The 21,075-nt window shown below is 31.2% G+C and overlaps 3 protein-coding genes across 3 annotated transcripts; 1 reads left to right on the forward strand and 2 right to left on the reverse strand.

Moving 5' to 3' along the window:
* The first annotated feature begins 1,560 nt into the window (after nucleotides 1-1,560).
* LOC112588274 (atrial natriuretic peptide receptor 1-like) lies at nucleotides 1,561-9,175 on the forward strand. The gene is made up of 3 exons (XM_025297613.1): nucleotides 1,561-1,705; nucleotides 8,706-8,871; nucleotides 9,110-9,175. The coding sequence occupies exons 1-3, from the start codon at nucleotides 1,581-1,583 to the stop codon at nucleotides 9,173-9,175; spliced, it is 357 nt and encodes a 118-aa protein (XP_025153398.1). The 5' UTR covers nucleotides 1,561-1,580.
* A 4,779-nt stretch (nucleotides 9,176-13,954) lies between these two features.
* On the reverse strand, nucleotides 13,955-15,265 carry LOC112588275 (uncharacterized). Its single transcript, XM_025297614.1, has one exon. The coding sequence runs from the start codon at nucleotides 15,263-15,265 to the stop codon at nucleotides 13,955-13,957; it is 1,311 nt and encodes a 436-aa protein (XP_025153399.1).
* A 2,608-nt stretch (nucleotides 15,266-17,873) lies between these two features.
* On the reverse strand, nucleotides 17,874-19,360 carry LOC112588276 (uncharacterized). Its single transcript, XM_025297615.1, has 2 exons — nucleotides 18,482-19,360; nucleotides 17,874-18,415 (listed from the first exon to the last, which is right to left on the reverse strand). Exons 1-2 carry the CDS (start codon nucleotides 19,179-19,181, stop codon nucleotides 17,874-17,876), a joined length of 1,242 nt encoding a protein of 413 aa, XP_025153400.1. The 5' UTR covers nucleotides 19,182-19,360.
* Nucleotides 19,361-21,075: the final 1,715 nt, after the last annotated feature.

Here is a 21,075-nt window from a genome sequence, read left to right on the forward strand (position 1 = left end):
TCAAAACGAGCGCAACTTATTAAACGCACGCAATTTAAACAAAAGTAAGAATTTATTTTCATTTATTATAAATATTTACCGAGTATATTTATTTCACAAAGCACAATTTTTATAAATTATAGCGTTTCTCTTTTTTCTCTTTTCTTTTTATTTTTCCTTCTCTTTGCTACAGTTATTTCCACGTGTCGCATTTAATTGCGTACTGCCTCGATGCCATGGTGACTGTATCAACCCCTATATAAAGATGCGTCCTCCCCCGCGAAACTTTAGACGTAGCTGAGCGAGCGATCTGACGCGTGTGTGAAAAATCGCTCTTTATATCTCTTTTTTTTATAAAATATATCACTTGTAGTTCTTCTCTTCGCGACCCAAGACTAATTCTGTTATTATTATGTTCGTGAAAATAAGATTATTGATAATGTTGACCATTGTTATTTCACAAGTGTCGTGGCTCATAAGTGTACCGCGTGGTAAGATATTTGTTCATTCGTTCATTTGTTCATTATTTTGCTGCGATACTAAAAGTATGTATTCCGTTGACACACAAAATATCCAAAAACTAACTAAATTTATTTCGATTATTGCTCAAATATCACCTTTTATTTTATACTTTTATTAATAATCTATTTGTTTAACATATGAAATGTTTTTATTATTGTAATAAGATATTATAACAAGATAGAATTCAAGAGCGCAACATGTATTAATATATGTAATCCTATCTTTTTTATATAAATTGACGGTTTTCGGTTTCCTTTCGCTAAGAATTAACAATATGTTACCTAATACGAGACAATAACAGGAATATTAAATATGTATAAATATTTATGCACGCATGTACGCATACATATCGATCGTTTATTCCATCCTGTAATAAAACAACTTCATTGACTAGTTTTTTTTTAAATATCAATTCTGATAGTGACTAAGCTTATCAAGGTACGCATGATTTACATTTCAATATCTCGCGTGTTTTTTCCCTTTTCTGGTGTGCTGTATAATCGCACATATATAAAACGAACGTATTTTCAGTATTTTTTGTTCATATAACAACATACACATATGTAACACTACTACAATAGTATTGGCACCGCTTATTTGAATATCTCGTACCAATTAACGAGCTAATGTTATTCTAATTTCCGAGAAATCAAAGCTCTTCTAATTAACGAATTGTTCCTACAATAATGAAACACTAAAATTCAATATTTCGTTTTATTAGCTTAATATATTTTTTAGTATTTGTAAAATAACTTCAATATATTATATTACAATCATTCGTTTTGTTAGCGATTTCCCAAAAGATTTCATAACTTTCGTGGATGCAAATAAACATCAAATAAGCATGATAAAAGTTTTTCATTATCAGTGTTGCTCTTCACAAAATTCTATTCATTTAGAATCAATCTTCATTTAGAATCCATTCAGAATCAATTTTATTTAATAATAACTGAGCTTTTGAATATTTCTTGTGTGGATCCATACACGTATAATCGCGCATGATATATAGAACATCTTTGATATTTGCTGCTATAGTGAGTTACGAAAATTCCACGCGAGTGTACAATGTGGGTGTACTTATGGCATCCCATCTCGATAGTCCGTTTGATCTTGAGCGATGTGGCCCGGCAGTTGATCTGGCATTAACAGAAGTAAATGATTTCCTGAGTGTCCATCACGTACAACTCCGGAAAGTTGAAGGAAGGTATATATGACTTATTGTTATAAAATATTATCGGAGTTGAAAAAAAATTAGAGAGAAGGAAGTGTGTGTGTGTGTGTGTGTGTGTGTGTGTGTGTGTGTGTGTGTGTGTGTGTGTGTGTGTGTGTGTGTGTGTGTGTGCGTGTGTGCGTGTGTGCGTGTGTGCGTGTGTGCGTGTGTGCGTGTGTGCGTGTGTGCGTGTGTGCGTGTGTGCGTGTGTGCGTGTGTGCGTGTGTGCGTGTGTGCGTGTGTGCGTGTGTGCGTGTGTGCGTGTGTGCGTGTGTGCGTGTGTGCGTGCGTGCGTGCGTGCGTGTGTGTGTGTGTGTGTGTGTGTGTGTGTGTGTGTGTGTGTGTGTGTGTGTGTGTGTGTGTGTGTGTGTGTGTGTGTGTGTGTGTGTGTGCATGAGTATAAGCCTATTCCATAATCGCTTTCGGAAACTTTGATTTTAATTATAAAGTGAGTAGGTCTTAGACTAATTTAAATACATTTCGTAATTGATCAGCTGATTCATGCAACTGATTTTATGATCAGGAGATTCAATAATCAAGATAATAAATAATAAAAATTCTATCTATTTCTCTATCTTATTTCTATCTTATATAATATCACATCTTATTACATCTTATATAATCTTATATAATCTTATATAATCTTATATAATCCATCTTATATAATATTACAAAATTAGTAGTTAAAATCAAGTTTGTAAGCAGAAATAACACATGGCTGTAAACACGAAGCGTGATCAGCTGGTGAATTGTAGAACGTTCTATGGAACTATCCAAATTAGTTTAAAGACTACCATATACCCAGTCAGAACTGGAATCAATATTGATTCGACGTTAATTTGACATTGAAATAATCAATAAATCGTTGAATTAACGTTAATTCAACGTTCATCGATGTCGAATCAACGTTGTGGTTCTAACTAAGATAACTAACCTTATATAATAATTAAAATCAAAATTTCCGAAGCTGATTTCGGAACATGCCTTATATATTATTGAAGAATAGGGTTGATTGAAAACATGCGTTCGTATCGAATTAAAGGCATAGAATTCCCTCAACATAATCTTCTTAATTAAGCAACTGTAAAATAGGGTCAATGTTTATAATCCTTTATAGAAAATTATTATTAGCTGTAATAAATTAGCCAATGATAAATTATTGTTGCTCAGTAAATTTATTCATGCGAGTACTGAAATTACTAAGCAATAATAATTTATCACTAACTACGTAATTTATTACAGCCAGTAATATTTTTCTATAAAGGATGTGTACATTTGTCATTTCTTTACGATCAAGATATATGTATCTGTCCTTAATTCACTGAGAAAATTAATTGTGTCAGAAAAAAAGAATGCAATTTGAGAAAAGTCCATCTACAAGTGAAATAGCGTTAAGCGTTATTGAATAACAATCAACAGGATCATATCAATCAAAAGGAAACAATCTTAGCTTATTATTTATTAAAAAATTCTTAATAAGAGGATTTTTATAAATAGAATGTAATTTTCTCACACAGTATACGTATTTAAATAAGATATATCCGATTTGTACATCTTTGTATATGATGTTAGATTACCATATACAAAAATGTATAGGTTAAGTATGACGTAACTTTGTGTATGGTAACCCAATCTAACACCATGTATAAAATATATAAGTTAGATTAAGTTAATTTACTTTTATAGCGTGAGGGAAGAGACGTATATATTACATGGAAATATTATGTTCCTTATGAAACTTCTTTTGTTAAAAATAAATCTTCTTAATCTTCTTAATAAATAATGAATGACGGTTGAGATCTTTTAATTTTTGTCAGGGTAATGATTTTTATAACATATGTAAAAAATAAAATCATTGAAGGTGCCTCCCCTAAACGAAAATTTTACCGGAATAAATATACATCATATATATCACTTATGCGTATAGTGATGTAGGATTTGATGTAATATTTATTCGGACGGTTACATTCACACTGGTCGTTTGAATAGTCACTTTGCATTTTATAGACATTCATTTGTTTCGGTGCTCATATGCACCCCTTTTGCGTCATTTCATTGATACGATTGAATGAGCATTCTCATAAGCGTTCTCACCGTGCAGTTGTAAATTACACAATGCACTCCGCACCATAAACAAGAAAACGAAGAGAGAAAAATAATGTTAACATTAAAATACGTTCAAATTAACATTATTATATTTAAGCATTACTATATATAGCGCTCTAACATCTACAGTAATTATAATAGGATAGGTATTAATTTTATTTTTTTCTAAATCTATACATGTATGTTGCTTTTTTCTTGTTTGTTATTATAACGGGCTGAAAAAAAGTAATTATTAACTATGTTAATTTCTTGTTTACGTATAATATTTCCTATTTGTTTTTTTTATATTGTATAATATTTTATATTGCATAATATTTTATATTGTATAATATTTTATATTGTATTTTTTATATTGTATAATATTAGTTATTCATGATATTGTGTGTGTGTGTGTGTGTGTTATTTTATTAAAGAAAGAACTGCATTTTTATTAAAACGTTTATGTGACGAATATCGATAAGAATGAGAATAAGGTTTCATAAAATGAATAAGAATTATCATATTTATGTTCTTCCAATAGTTACAATGGTTCTCATAAACCAGAGTTAAATGTCATTGTATCTTTTTTCTAGAAATATATAAATAATGTATATATTATTAATATTTATTCTTCTTATTTGTTGATACGCGAGCTAAAGGGTTATATATTCTATATTAATAAATTAAGTACTATTTGTTCATAACATTGTATTATTTTATTTAAAAAATATCTGTATTTTTTATTAAAACGTTATATATATATATATATATACAAGGTGTATAAAAAATACTGGGACAACGAAATATCTCGAAAACTAAACATTTAAAAAAAATTGTTTCAGACAAAAGTTGTATAGTTTCAAGGGGAACATAAAACAACTATATAATTTTGTTTGCAGACGGCGTTACTTTCGAAAGATTATTGATTATTATTTTTCTTAAATGGAAACTCCAATTTTTTATTACATCATCTTTTTCTACCAATTAATTTGAACAACTTTTGTCTAAAACATTTTTTTCATTTGCTTAATATTTTTGGAGATATTTAAGGGAAATTTGGTAACTTTTTATATATTTATAATAATATTTAACTTACAATATTTCATCAACTATTTGTCGGAAAAAAATAGTACTAGACCTTTTTCTATTTGGTCTCGAAAATATATTGTTACAATAACGTCTTGAATTTTGTTAATTTGATGATTTTGAAATTTTCAAAGGTCGATAAATCGTCGCGTTTATATCCGTATAATAACATTCATAATGTAAAAGTTTTACATGTGATATATTCTATACAAACAAAGGATCTAAAATGTTGTCACCTTACAGTGTCATTTAAATCATTCATGATAAAAATTACAAGATTGTGGAACTTGATAAATATTTCCAATCAATCAATCAATCAATCGAAAATTTAGCTATGCACATTTTTTGATATTTGTTTATTATAATTTACATAAAATCGTACATAAAATCGTAAATTCGGTTTCATCTCGAATTGTGGCTAGGACTATATCTTTTTTTCCTTTTTTATTACCAGTAAACATTTATAGCAGTTACGATGTCACATCTCCAGCTACATGAATATCCTTATGCAGAATTTGCAACGTTTTATTTGCGTGGATCGATATAAGGTAATTCAATCATTGGCCATTCATCGGCACAATTAATGTATCATTATCTCGAGCTGCCACATGCAAGAACATCCCCAACGATTCACGGAATATGTGATTATTGTGGCTATTCGCCGCTCGATTGTACGTACGTATGGAAGCGGAATACACGCATTTCAATAACACGCTTTCGCACCGTTTCAATCTCCAAGGACACGTGGTTATAATATGTATGTGCATCATGTGCAACTACATACGAGAAGTGAAAGAGGAACAAAAAAAATGCTGTATGAGAGAGGGGCGAAAAAGAGGGGAATATCAAGATTTTTCAGATAATTGAGATAATCTGCACAGATAACATGATAGATCATTTCCTTTTATTTTTGTATGCCAATAACGATATATATATATATTTTTTCTCATATTACAAGTTGGAAACTAACACAGGCACACTAAAAAAAAAGTTGCTTGTTCGCTAGACTACACCACCATACCTAAAGGGTGTCCCAAAATTCATGCAAGAAGTAATTTTGATAGAAAACACATGTTTATAATTAAAAATTGTAAATTTTTTATTTATTCATAAAGTATACAGTATAGGGTTATGTATGGAATAGCATATCGGGTAAATGGCCTCCACGGCTTTGCTGGCACATATGCACTCTTTTGTTGAAATTTTCCATGACCGTTTTGCATAAATATGGCTGAATTTCGTTGATACAGCGCTCAATTTCCTCCTTCAAGTCGTGGGCTCGTTGGCATAAACCTTAGACTTCAAAAAATCCCAAAGAAAAAAGTCCAACGGCATTAAATCGCATGATCTGGGCGGCCAAATCTGATCAGCAAAACGGGAAATTACACGACCAGGAAATGACTCATGCAATAATTGAATTGTTTCTCGAACTGTATGGCATGTGGCACCGTCTTGTTGAAACCACATGTCGTCCACATCCATATCTTGCAATTTAGGCACAAAAAACTGGATTATCATGTTGCGATAGCGAGCATCATTAACTGTTATTGCCTGACCAGCTGCATTTTCGAAGAAGAATGGTCCGATGATGCCTCCAGCCCAAAATCCGCATCAAACAGTGACATGTTGTGGATGCATTTGTTTCTCAATAATCACTCGTGGATTTTCTGAACCCCAAATGCGACAATTTTGTCGATTAACCAAGCCATCAAGATGAAAATGAGCCTCATCGCTGAAAATGATTTTGTTCGAAAAATCAACATCCACTTGTTGTTGTTTCATAATCCATTCAACGAACTCTCTTCGCTGTGCGTGGTCAGTAGGCTTCAGTTCTTGAGTCAATTGAACTTTGTAAGCATGAAGATGCAAATCTTTCGTGAGAATACGCTGTAGAGAGCTTCTTGAAATGTCCAATTCTTGACCACGGTGCCGAATTGATGTTCCTGGACTCTCAACAACACTCTCACGAACTGCTTCGATGTTTTGTGTTGAACGACTTGTTGAAGGACGGCTAGAGTGTTTAAGATCACTAATTGATCCAGTCTCCCTAAATTTTTTAATTAATCTCTTCACAGTTGATGAAGTTAAATCACTATTCCGACCATATTTTGTACGAAAATTGCGAACTGTAGCTGCCAAACTTTCATAATTTTTAAAATATTACTCAACAATGAAAACGCGTTGTTCTTTCGTGTAGCACTCCATTTTAAAAACCCTGAACTGTCAACTGTCACGCTGTCTTTTTCTTTCGTTGGCAACACTTTACCGCACAAATGGCGTAAAATTCAAATCTTGCGTGAATTTTGAGACACCCTTTATATGTTTTCGGGGTCGCTGAATCCGAATCCATTGTCCGTTTTACCTAGAGAGCCTCATAGGAAGAGAGTGGCAAACTGATCACGTGACCACGTTTCTGTTGATTCGATGGAGGCACAAAGCCTTCTTGACCTATTAGAATATTGATATAGCAAGACGGCAGATTGGTTTTACAGTGAGTTTTTAAAGCAGTCTGACGTACATCTGTCAATCATTAGAGGAGATTACGACGAGTCGCACAAGATATTCGCTTACGAATTAATAACAGCAATAAGAATCAGATATCCGTAAGTAATAAATATTAATTGTGAAAGAATATTTGTCGTTTCGATTTACATAGAATAAGAATCGTAATATATATTATTTACATAATTTTGTGTCTTATGCATAGTATAAAATGCCTAGACTGCTTTTAAAACTCACTGTAAAACCAACCTGTCGTCTTGCTATACCGATATTCTGATTGGTCAAGAAGACTTTGTGCCTCCATCGAATCAGCAGAGACCTGATCACGTGATCAGTTTGCCACTCTCTTCCTATGAGGCTTTCTAGTTTTACCCCATCACGTTAGGTTTCGTCCCTAACTTCAGAAAATACTTCAGAATCGCTAAAGTAGCGTTTTTGAAGCTGAATAGTAAACAATGGCGATTGAAATCTGTAGGTAATAGACTACTTATGTTTTTGGGGATATTAAATTTGAATTTTGAAGTCGAATCAATCTTAACAGGTTAGAATTCCTTTTCAACTCTAAATATATCACAATTCTCTATTCATTTTTTCTTATTGTATCTAACTCTTTCACTCTCAAAAGATCTATGGAGTGGCTTTCTTTTACATTCGAATCAACGTTTCAGACAAAAGTAGTATAGTTTTAAAGAAGACATAAAACAAGTATATCATTTTGTTTACAGATGGCGCCACTTTCGAGATATTCACTGATCATTACTTTTTTTAAATGGAAATCCCAATTTTTTTACTATATTATCTTTTTCAATTAATTTTAATAACTTTTATCTGAAACATTTTTTCATTTACCTAATATTTTTTGAGATATTTAAAGAAAACTTTTCAGTATTTAACTTATTCCGTTAACTATTTGTTGGAAGAAAAAGTGGAAGAAAAAGATTTTTTTACTCTATTTAGTCTCAAGAATATATTGTTATAATAGCACCCTGACTTTTGTTAATTTGATGATTTTGAAATTTTCAAAGGTCGATAAGACCTTTATGTTTCTTAACTACAATATTTCTTTTTATTTAAAATTCAAGACACTCAACTTAAGACAACTCAACTCACTCTATTTTAATAGGAACATTATATGTCTTCTGTTCCACGATTTCTCTCACAATAAATATACAAACGAAATGCATAATCACAAGAGTATGCTAAATTGACTCAATCTTCCCTAAGTCTCCCTTAAATGTCGTTACGATAATAATTACAAAACAATCAAATTATCTTAACTTCTCTATTAAAATTCAAATAATGTATCGCCATGTATTTTCAGCTACCCATCTTGCAGTGGAGCTCGAGCCCCTGGTTTAGCAGCGGATATGCATTTCCGAGATAATGTGATCGCTTTTATTGGACCGGCCTGTGCATTCGCTTTAGAACCGGTGGCACGTCTTGCGGCATATTGGAATACACCAATTATTACAGGCATGGGTGATCAAGTACGTTTTTGTTGCCACAGAAAAATGAACTTCTGACTTCAAGTAGAAGAGTACTTTATTATCATAAATGCATAGAAAACGAAACGCGCGGGTACCTCCATATAAACCTCTTCACTTAGTTCTCTATATAAAAAGAACGTTTTAATTTCAAACTTAGTTTGAATGACTGGATTAGTTCGAAGTTGAATTGTATTACTACCGCTAAGAATAATCTAAATAAGTAATATTTCACAATTAGAACAGAGATCTCATTGTAGTCAATTCCAAATTATTACTGAAAGCTTCTAACACACAGACATTTTGAAACGACACGTGTTGCTAATTGTATCTTTTAGGACCTTGAAAACTCAGAGAAAATTTACAAGTTTATATCTGTCGCTTCTAAATACCATTATCTATATTTCATTTTTGTTATAAGACTTTAGTTCCTCTTTAATGGCTTTAGTGTACTGCTTGAGACCGAATATGTTTATTGAAAATAACTGAAAGAAACATGTGGAAATGTCCTCCTCCGATCTTGATAAGCTTGAAAGATACGAATTTTTTTATATGTAGTGAGAAGATTCTAATGTGTTATGTAGTGGGAAGATTGTAATGGATATTTATTTTAATTGGATATACATTGAATCACGGAATTTTTATAAGATCGCGGTTCGGCTTGCTCACTTGTTCATGCGCAACTGCTCTTTTTTTAAACAAATATCCGCGAAAAACAAAACCCTATTACCTAATTGCCCCTCCTCCTACTTAGCCCTACAATATATATCTAATCGGCATTTTAAGGAGTGAAGTATCTTTTAAAAGAAAAATTATTATCTTCCTTTCAGAGCATGCACCATCTAAAATGTAAGAAAGAAAATGTAAGAAAAAAAATTTTCTAAATAGAAATTTAATGGTTTTAAGAGTACGTTATAACGGTATTTTCAATGTTTTAAGAAATATTAAAATTTTATACATACAGTCTGTCAAGTAAGAGCGTGTTCAGTATAACTAGCAGTTGGTAAAAGGTATCGCCTTAATTTTTTTGTGGATAGGGAGAACCTTTGCCCTTAATGTATTGTCAAGAAAAATTCAGTTGAATTCATTGAATTTTTGTCAAGGAAACATGCCATGCAAAGTAAAGTATCATGAATACCGCGTACGCGTCGCGCTACGAGGCTGTATTCCCATCCGAAAGGTCCGAAAATGTCTCATGCAGCGGCTGCTAAGTACATGAGGAAATCGAAATCATTCGTCAATAATACATACAAAGAACAGACTTTTTTCCAGTATTGGGTAAGAAAATATTGTTGAACCATTTGACAGCAAGTTCGGATGTTAACTTACCAGATTTAGATGCAAAAGCGATGATGTTATCCGCTTTGTACAGCGATTTTTGCACTACTGGTCCGAACTGACCACTTACTTCTTGTAAAACGATCAGTAAAGGGAATTTCAAAACACCGTCAGCAGATACAATTGGCTGTATCGTGTAGGAATGGGTTAAGGAATGTAAAGATTGAACAAGACATTCTACTTTTGAAGCACCCCTTAATGCTAATGTACGACCAGCATGAAACTTATAATTGAATCCCGATTGATCTGAATTATAGACGTTAGCTACTCCTAATAGGCTTATTTTCGTTTTCACTTGATCCACAAAGATTGAAACCTTCTATAAAAGTCCTGCTTTATTCGAAATTTGCGATTGGGTAATGAACTTATTTATTTTTCTTGAAACAATCCAATGCTGAATTTTGAAATTATACACCCATTTCGTTGAAGCCGAAAATGATTGACGAGACAAATTAACATCTTCTCTCGCCATGATGGCTCATCTTTTCAAATCTAAATCGTGGATGGGAACACCTTTGTCAAAAGCAGAGTTAAATTGTTCCATAACATATTATGAAATAAATAATAATTTATCATTTCTCGATCCTTCTTCGGCAATATGTGCTTCCCACCTGTATAATTGTTGTTGATTTAAGACTTTCTTGAATCGGTCTTTTACTATTTTAAAGCTCAATCTTTTCTTTTTCCTCGATCGGCAATATTCAACTACCTTCATCTTGTAATTCAAGTCCAGCATTTCGTCGAACTTCGTATCATCTTGCACATCCCCTTGTGAATCATATTCTGACTATTCTTCAATTAAAACGGCATCAGGAATTACACTGAGATCATGGAAGCTTAAACTCTCAATCATAACTCTCAATAAACACTTGACTATTGATAGCATTTTTTATTAAGTCCACGAGATGTGACACTACCTAACCAAAAATAAGAGAACCTCATTTTTTTCATCGACAATGGCGCAGGTTTAAGAAATGAAACTACCCCTCAAAGTTTCATCTCTTTGCTGTCTCGATAACTATTGCAGATAAAAAAACTTTTTAAACAAAAATTGTACAATTTTTCATGAAAAATAAAATAGGCTTAGTTAAAATAAATAAATATTTTTAATAATTAACAAAATGACCATATCAGGCTTAATTAATTAATTTATCAAATTGATTATATAGAAGAAAAAGTTAGCATTTTTCATTCTAAATCCATCTATTAATTAAATTAAATATATTATTAAATATATCAATATATATAATATTTTATATTTAAATTATACAGATATTGCAATATAATTATAAGTAGAAGTGATATCATAAGCAAGGTGCTCGTTAACGTGTATGAACGCTTAATTACTACATTGCTACGCAAATAACGAACATCTATTTACAATTTAATTGTAAGATATACAATTTATATGTAATTTATTGTAAAATTATAATTTATGGTAAAATCTTACAATTATTTATTATTTATTTATAACCATTTATTAAAATTTTATAATTAATAAACAACCAGTATATTTATTAAAATATTTATTAAAATCATAATTATTTATTAAAATCAAGTGATTTATATAATTCAAACTTTTTTAATTTTTAAAAATTAATGAAATTAATTAGTTATTAACAATAATGAAAATTTTGTAAAAACATTATAAAAAATTATGAAAATATAAAGATTGGGAGTCTGTGCAATATTAAAGTGCATTCAGCAATTGTTCGAAATATAATACATTCGGAACAAAATAATAAAGTGCTTGAATTTCTTGTGTTCCTTTGACAACTTATTTTAGTAACGATGGATAACATCTAATGATAGACAATGAATAATAATGCGAATCAATTTATCAAACTCCGTGTTTTTATTGTCCGGCATTAACGCCTACGGTTGTCAAAAGATTGTTAAAAGATCCATATCATCTTGAAAGAGACTTCATTTCAAAAAGTTTATTCTATCGCATCTTGCATACTTATTTATGAATATTCTTACATTCATTTTTCGGTAATAAAAATAGAATTTTATGTAACAGTAGAAGATATTTTTATTTCGTTTGATGATTTTTACTTACACATGAGTGTTCGAACATATAAATTTAAACGCAATGTATTTACAAAGAACATAATATTGGGTTGTTCAAAAAGTCATTGCGTTTATTTCCGATAGACGGCTTTAGTTGTATATTTAATGTATTGAATGCCTCTATAAATTCATGAGTCTATGCACATTTGACAGCTGATACTTATAGCTTCCATCAAGGAAAAACTGCGCGAATCGATCAACAATTATTCTTTCTATAACGTTTTGGAAATGGAAAGTCAACACGAGCATTTTCGTCAAGTTTTACTTTATTACTTCTAAAAAGGAAAGAACGCTGTGCAGACTTATGAAAAAAGTGGTGTAGAGTTTATGGTGACGAAGCCCAAAAAACACCAGTATCAATATTGGTTTGCTCGTTTCCATTCTGACTGCAGCGTGAAAGATGCACCTCTCTCAGGTCGGCCATCGGAAGTTGATGATGATAAAATAAAGACGTTAATTGAAGCTAATCGACGTCCTACCATTCGTGAGCTCGCTGAGGCACTAAAAATATCGATTGAAAGCGTTTACCTTCATTTGGAAACAACTTGGTTCCGTCAGTAAGCTCAATGTTTGAGTCCTGCATAAACTAAAGAAAGTTCATTTTATAAAACTCATAGACATCTGCGATTAACTTCTGAAACGTGAACAATCGGACCCATTTTTGAAACGCATGATGACTAACGGTGAAAAATGAATTGTCTACAACAACAATGTGAAGCGAAAACGATCGTGGAGTAAACGCGATGAGCCGACCCAAAGCGTATCATCAAAAGCAGACATCCACCAGAGAAAGGTGATGCTCTCAATTTGGTAGGATTGGAAGGGTGTTTTCGAGTTTCTACCAAGAAATGTTACGATCAATTCGAACGTATACTGTCAACATCTCGACAAGTTGAACGAAGCAATAACAGAAAAGCGGCTAGAATTGATAAATCGCAAAGGAGTGGTCTTTCATCATGATAACATTCGACCACACGAAAGTTTGATGACTCGCAAAAAATTGTTGGAACTTGGTTGGGATGTGTTGCCTCATTCATCTTATTCACCAGACCTTGCACCATCAGACTACCATTTGTTTCGATCCTTGGAAAACTCCTTACAAGGTTAGGTGGAAAAACGTTCGCTTCAGATAACGTTATCGAAAGGCACTTGGTTCAGTTCTTCGCTAATATAAATAGGAGGTTTCTTGAGAATGGGATCACGAAGCTTACCGAAAGATGGCAGAAGGTTATCAAACAAAAAGGGCGATATATCATTGATTGGTGTACATTTTTTGAATAAAATAAATGGCCTTGAAAATCATCGGAAAAAGCGCAATGACTTTTTAGACAACCCAATAGATGTGATAATGCACGTCATATATCATGAAATATACCTTATAAATATGAAAATGTATAAAATGTAATAAAATCCATATGCGTGATGTAAAGAAGTCATTTATTCAAACAAAAAAAGGAAATACGTTTACTATCAAGTGATTTATTATATATTTTATATTTTCTTGAAAAATGTATAATACATGCATACACACACATAGTTTCATTAAGGAAATTTTAATTTATTTGTATAAACAATTAACCTAGCATACTATTTAATCGGAGGATAATTGATTTAATTTTATTTAAACGAGGCAATGAACACGACAAACTAAAGTGTCACCAAAGTGGAGATATAATTATACGTTACTTTTTTCATTACTGCTTTCAATCGTACTGTTTGTATTGTTTAATGTTTTGTAAACAGTCAAAAAAGAATTACGATAAAAAATATATTGAAAGTCTCTGTATGGTCTTAAAGACCTGAATTTATTTTCAGTTCCGATAACAGGACATACATCTCTACCCAGAACTTTGTGAATCTCAGCTATGTCACATAACGCTGTGTCCTCCTTTAAAGAAGTTAAAAGTACAGGACATTCTTGAGATTGCATTGTTTTTAAACATTCGCCCAATAATTCAGAATCGAATACTTCAAAAACTACAATCAGGTCCGCCCTTCCATACGTCGGAGTAATCATATAATTGCTATACAACACACCACAACATTCATAGATAAATTTCTTCTTATTGCAAACGCAACGAGGACAAATATCCTGTATACCAAGTTCATATTGTAAGTCAGTTCCTAACAATACAACTATTAGCACTTGTATATTTGGGAAAAGATGTAACAATATTTCCCAAGCTGGTAAACCGTTTCTTTCTATGGAATCTGCTTCTATAATATGAATGACATAGGTAGATGCTGTCAGTAGAACATCAGATAATCCCGCATGTAACATACCATAATATACCGAGAGCGGTCCTGACACGTAGTCGCTATAGATGTAATCCAAGATATTCCATTCGCCCTTTTTGTTTTGTACATATTCTTCTATAAATTTTTCCATATTATTCAAAGATCTATCGTTATCGGGCAGCTTCATAAATTTTAATGATAATGAAACTGTATTTTCATACTGAACATTTGAGAGCTCAAGATTGAGCCATGTTGTGAAACGGTCGCAGGAAAATTGTTCATGTTGGTGTGCGAATTCTTTTTTGTGTTCAAGACAATAGTCGATGGACAAACATTTTTTGCAGGAATACAGTCCAGTCTGCTGAAAACAAATAAAGCATGATCTAGCGAAGAAGAACATTTCAGTTTCGTAATTCTCAAGCGCACGCCCTAGATCCTGTTCAATTGATAGACGAAATTTATTTTGTGTTTTGGACCATTCGATATGATCAAAGCGGCGAGTAAGATATTGCGGGTTGTTTTTTAAGAACTTTTCTATAGCTGTGCAAATCCCGCTGTGTTGAGGAAAGTGCAGGTTTTTGTGATCTTCAGAGCAGTAAGAGATAGAAAAACACCGATCACATGTTGTCAAATTTATCACTTCCGTAGTCTTCTTGCAAACGTGGCAAAGGTTTGGATGAAAGATCTTATTGTAATGTACAGACGTCCATGGTCCAGAGTATGGAAGTAATGTCTTCCTTATGTCCATGTTAGCATATGTATGTAACTGAGGATAGAATATCGTATTTGCAATATCAATTTAGAAATAATACACAATATTCGGCACCTTAGCAGAAATAATAGAATCCGCTGTGTACAGTACTGGTGACCGTATGATTACTCGTGGATTGTTTGAACTAATAAATTGCTTACGTTTGTTTCTAGGCATTTCGAGAATTCGAGTTTAGTTTGAGACATAGTCAATCTGAATTGAAGGCATAAGACTAGATAGTCACAAATATTTGTATTTATTACCGCAAGTAATATTGTGAAATTTCAAACGTACGACGAATGTCGCAGGACATTGTAATGTCGTCAATATTTTTCAAAATGGTAGTTGCAAAAGGCGTTTTATTTTCTCACTTTTGTCCGATTTAAATAATATAAAAGAAAATAATATCCTTATATGGAAAAAAAGATTTTCTAAAAATTGATGACAGATGTTATATAAATTTCTGCAAAGGAAAGTGAGATGAAAATTAAACCAAGTAAAGGAAAATAAAGAAAATTAAATCAAGTAAGAATAATTTTTGTAAAAATTTAAAAAATATAACATGTTAAAAAAATTTATATATAAACTTCGATAGCTCTCTGTAGAGAGCAATTCATCTTGCTTTGAAATGACATGTTCTTCATTCAACGAATTCTAAGATAAATTTTGTTTTTACCAAATGTTATCCGAAGCTTAGTTTTTGAGTTATAAGGATAAATAGTTTGCTTGTTACGGGTCGGATGAAGTAAGCAAGGAGAACATGACTCATCACTAGACGCAGGCGCTTACGTTGAGTACCTAAGGCGATGAATTCATCGACATAACATTGCATACATCATTTTTATAACTTCTGTTAGGTTGCGACCGACGCGCGGAGTGTTAATTTCTGCTTTTTTAATTTTGCCCGCCACGAAAAGAGAGAATAGTCCACTATTCACGACCAAGCCGAATGTAAAATTGAAAATATAATTTTTTTAAATTACGGAAACTCAGGCGCGCTAACAAGTGATAAAAGCTGTCATTCTTAAAATAAATAATTTTTACAAAGAAATTCGTCAGTTTTCTCCAAAATAAGGATATCTTGCTCTTTTCAAACCGTGAATAATACTTTTTCTCGATTTATCTCCCGTTTTACCTTTTTGCTAAGACTTATCGCTTAGTTTTTGATTAGTCCGATATTTTTAATCTTAACTAACATCTTAACTTAAATTTATGTTATAATGCTATATATATATATATATATATATATATATAATATATAGCACACCTATACTTAATGTTTTATATACATCCGTCTGAATAAAAAAAATTACTTTTTTAGGAGTTATATCTGTGGCAAAAAATATATATGGATTCTCAAAAATATTTTCTCATTAATTTTTTGCTACACATTATATGCAATAGGAAATAAAAGCATGTAAATTTAAGTCCCATTTCTTATTCTATTAATTATCCTACTATCTGGAAAATATAAAATTTACAAAATATATTTCTAGAATTAGATTTATTACCATATATCACAATTATGCATCTATATATCATTTTTTGTATAGCACTTAGCACTTAGTACTTAACGCAATATATAACATCATAACATCATTTTACAATTATTTATTATTTATTTATAACTATCTATTAAAATCTTATAATTAATAAATAATCAAGAAGATATTCATCAAAATCATAATTATTTAATAAAATTATGTGGTTTATATATTTCACACTTTTTCAAAAAATTTATAAAAAGTATTAAGATTAATTAGTTATTAACAATAATGAAAATTTTGTAAAAAATTTATAAAAATTTATGAAAATGTAAAGATTGAGAATCTGTGCAATGTTAAAGTGCATTCGGCAATTGTTCGAAATAATACAATACAATTCGAAATAGAATAATAAAGTGCTTGAATTTTTTGTGTTCCTTCGACAACTTATTTTAATAACGGCGGATAATGCTTAATGGTAAACAATGAATAATAATGCGAACAAATCATTTTATCAAACTCCATATTTTTATTGTCTTGCATTACCGCCTATGGTTGTCAAAAGATTGTCAAAAGATCCATATCATCTTGAAAGAGACTTTACTTCAAAGAGTTTATCCCATCGCACTTTGCATACTTATTTTGTAAATATTCTTTGCATTAATTTCCGATAATAGAAATAGAATTTTATGTAATGGTAGAAGATATTTTATTTCGTTTGATGACTTTTATCTATACATGAGTGTTCGAATATAAATTTAGACGCAATGTATTTACAAAGAACATAATAGATGTGATAATGCACGTCATATATCATGAAATATACCATATAAATATGAAGATATAAAATGTAATGAAATCCATATGTGTGATGTAAAGAAGTCATTCATTCAAATAAAAAAAGAAAATACGTTTACTATCAAATGATTTATTATATATTTCATATTTTTTTGAAAAATGCATCACATGCATGCACACACATAGTTTCATTAAGGAAATTTTAATTTATTTATGTAAAGAATTAACCTATTATTTATATATTATTTACTCGTAGAATAATTGATTTAATTAACAAGACAATGAACACGACAAACTAAAGTGTTAGCAAAGTGGAAATATAATTATACGCTATTTCCTTCACTACTGCTTTCAGTCGTACTGTTTGTATTGTTTAATGTTTTGTAAAGCATCAAAAAAGAATTACGATAAAAAATATATTTAGATTCTCTGTGTGGTCTTAGAGACGTGAATTTATTTTCAATATGGGTAACAGGACATACATCTCTACCCAGAACTTTCTGAATTTCAACTATGGTATGAAATATTCTGCGCTCTAAAGTGGTTAAAAGTACAGGACATTCCTGAGATTGCATTGTTTTTAAACATTCATTCGTCAATGATTCAGTTTCGAATATTTGAAAACCTACAATCAAGTTCGCCTTTCCATACATCGGATTGGTCATATAATTGCTATATAACATACCACAACATTCATAGATGAATTTCTTCTTATTGTAAACGCAACGCTGACAAATATCCTGCGTATCAAATTCAAATTGTAAGTCTGTTCCTAACAATACAACTATTAGCACTTGTATATTTGGGAAAAGATGTAACAATATTTCCCAAGCTGGTAAACCGTTTCTTTCTATGGAATCTGCTTCTATAATATGAATAACACAGGTAGATACTGTCAGTAGAACATCAGATAATTCCACGTATGACATACCATAATATACCGAGAGTGGTCCTGATATGAAATCGGAACAAATATAATCCAAAACGTTCCATTCGCCCTTTCTGTTTTGTACATGTTCTTGTATAAATTCTGTCATATTATTGAAAGATCCATTGTTATCAGGGAACATTATAAATTTTAACGATAATGAGACTTTACTTTCATACTGAATATTTAAGAGTTCAGAGTTGAGCCACATTGTTAAATGGTCGCAGATTTGTTCATGTTGCTGTTCGCATTCTTCCTTGTGTTCTAGACAATAGTCGACGGACAAACATTTTTTGCAGGAATACAGTCCGGTCTGCTGATGACAAATAAAGCATATTCTAGCGTAGGTTAACATTTGCTTTTCATACTTCTTAAATAGACGCCCTAAATTCTGTCTAATTGAGCAATAAAATTCATCCTGCGCTTCCAACCATTCCTCCAGACTAAAACGGTGAGTGAGATATTGCGGATTGTTCTTTAAGGATTTTTCTATAGCTATGCAAATCTCGTGGTGTTGAGGAAGGTGCAGGTTTTTATGATCTTTGGAGCAGTAAGAGATGGAGAAACACCTATCGCATGTTGTCAAATTTATCATTTCCGTAGTCTTCTTGCAAACGTGGCAAAGATTTGGGTGAAAGAACTTATTATAATATTCAGACGTCCATGGTCCAGAATATGGAAATAATATCTTTCTTATGTTCATGTTAGTATATCTATATAACTAATAATATATAATATTGAATCTCAATATCAATTTAGAAATAATACACAATATTCGATACCTTAGCAGAAATAATAAAATCCGCTGTTACATTGTACGCTGTATACACAGTATTGGTGTCGGTATGGTTACTCGTGGATTGCTTGAACGTCACTAATAAATTGTTTACATTTGTTGCTACGCATTTCGAGAATTGTTTACAGTTTGAAACGTAGTTAATCTGAACTGTAGGTATAAGACTAAGTCACAAATATTTATATTTATTAACTCAAGTAATATTGTGAATAAATTTCAAATATACGGCGAATACCGCAGGACATTGTATTGTCAATATCTTTCAAAATAGAAGTTGAAAAAAACTTCATATTTTCTCATTTTTTCGTCCGATTTAAACGATATAAAAGGAAATAATATCCATATATGGAAAAAAATTTTCTAAAAATTGCTGGTAGATGTTATATTATATAAATTTCTGCAAAGGAAAGTGAAAATTAAACCAAGTAAAGAAAAGTGAAGAAAATTAAACCAAGTAAGAATAATTTTTATTAAAATCTAAAATATATTATATGTTAAAAAAATTTATATATAAACTTCAATAGCTCTCTATACCAAGCAATTTACCTTGCTGTCTTTGAAATGACATGTTCTTCATTCAACGAATTCTAAGATAATTTTTTCTCTTACCAAATGTTATCCGAAGCTTGGTTTTTAAATTATAAAAATTCTGCTTATTACGGGTCAGATATATGAAATAAGTAGGAAGAACACAACTCACCATTAGACGCAAGCGCTTATGTTGAACGCCTGTTGAATGCGATGAATTCATCGACATAACATTGCACACAATATTTGCATAACTTTTGTTAGGCTATATGTTAATCACTATTTTCTTTAATTTTGCCTGGCACGAAGATGAAGGAAAGTCCACAACTTACAATTAAACGTAAACGAATATAAAATTGGAAATAAAATTCTTTAATATTACGGAAACTGCGCTAACAAGTGGTAAAAGCTGTCTCAAGATAAATAATTTTTATATAGGAATATAAATTCGTCGGTTTTCTTCAAAATAAAAGTATCTTATTCTTTTCAAACCGTGAATAATATTCTTTTCCGTTTTTACTTTCCATTTTTCTCGTTTATATCTTTAAAGTTTATTTTTCAACTTCGGAAGGCTCGCACAATCAAATATTTTATCGTCAAACATTAAAATACTTTGTTTTGACTTAATTATAATTTATTTACTTTCGTCAAATTTTATATAATTATTTTATAATAATTATTTTATAATAATTAATATAATAATTAATTTGAAACGCTTCATTTGCTTATTATGTTCGTATTAATCCTTGCTGCTTGGCGACCACATTAATTCATGTTCATGCCGAGTAACAAAGTAGTCAAATGTTGCATTTTACTGGATAATCATACGCGTTTGTAAAGGAAAGAAACGGCTTTCTCGGCTTCACACAGATCGCCTTCGCGGCACTCGATGCGATGATTAACGGGAGTTATGAAAATATTATATACAATGTTATTATGTGCATTGATAAGCTCATCGTATTAAGCCTCAACCTAAACGTCTATGTCTAATGGTGAGTTATGCTGTCTCTGTCTACTTCTTATACTCAATCCACAACAAGCAAACTGTTTATCTTTATAACAAAAACTAGGCTTCGGATAAGATTTAGCAATAGATTTTTGCATATTAAATAAGATTTGGCTTAAAGAATTCGTTCCGTCGCATTACGCGCATGCTTTTCAAAAGTTTCTTTCATCAATATTCTAGTATATTCAGTACCGTGATAATTTAAAAAAAAATAGTAAAAAAATAAAGATTTACATAATCAATTTAATGAATCTTAGCTGCGCGCAT

The sequence above is a fragment of the Harpegnathos saltator genome, unplaced genomic scaffold (genome assembly GCF_003227715.2).
Source record: "Harpegnathos saltator strain DR-91 unplaced genomic scaffold, Hsal_v8.6 scaffold182, whole genome shotgun sequence".
NCBI classification, from domain to species: domain Eukaryota; kingdom Metazoa; phylum Arthropoda; class Insecta; order Hymenoptera; family Formicidae; genus Harpegnathos; species Harpegnathos saltator.

What these genes read in the sequence shown, in the direction of transcription:
- LOC112588274 (XM_025297613.1), top strand. Translation starts at nt 1,581, where the DNA reads ATGGCATCCCATCTCGATAGTCCGTTTGATCTTGAGCGATGTGGCCCG. An exon ending in CTCCGGAAAGTTGAAGGAAG is followed by an intron (nt 1,706 to 8,705) that starts GTATATATGACT and finishes ATGTATTTTCAG; the next exon opens with CTACCCATCTTGCAGTGGAG. An exon ending in TTACAGGCATGGGTGATCAA is followed by an intron (nt 8,872 to 9,109) that starts GTACGTTTTTGT and finishes TTTCACAATTAG; the next exon opens with AACAGAGATCTCATTGTAGT.
- LOC112588275 (XM_025297614.1), bottom strand. Translation starts at nt 15,265, where the DNA reads ATGGACATAAGGAAGACATTACTTCCATACTCTGGACCATGGACGTCT.
- LOC112588276 (XM_025297615.1), bottom strand. Translation starts at nt 19,181, where the DNA reads ATGAACATAAGAAAGATATTATTTCCATATTCTGGACCATGGACGTCT. An exon ending in ACCACTCTCGGTATATTATG is followed by an intron (nt 18,416 to 18,481) that starts GTATGTCATACG and finishes TTCATATTATAG; the next exon opens with AAGCAGATTCCATAGAAAGA.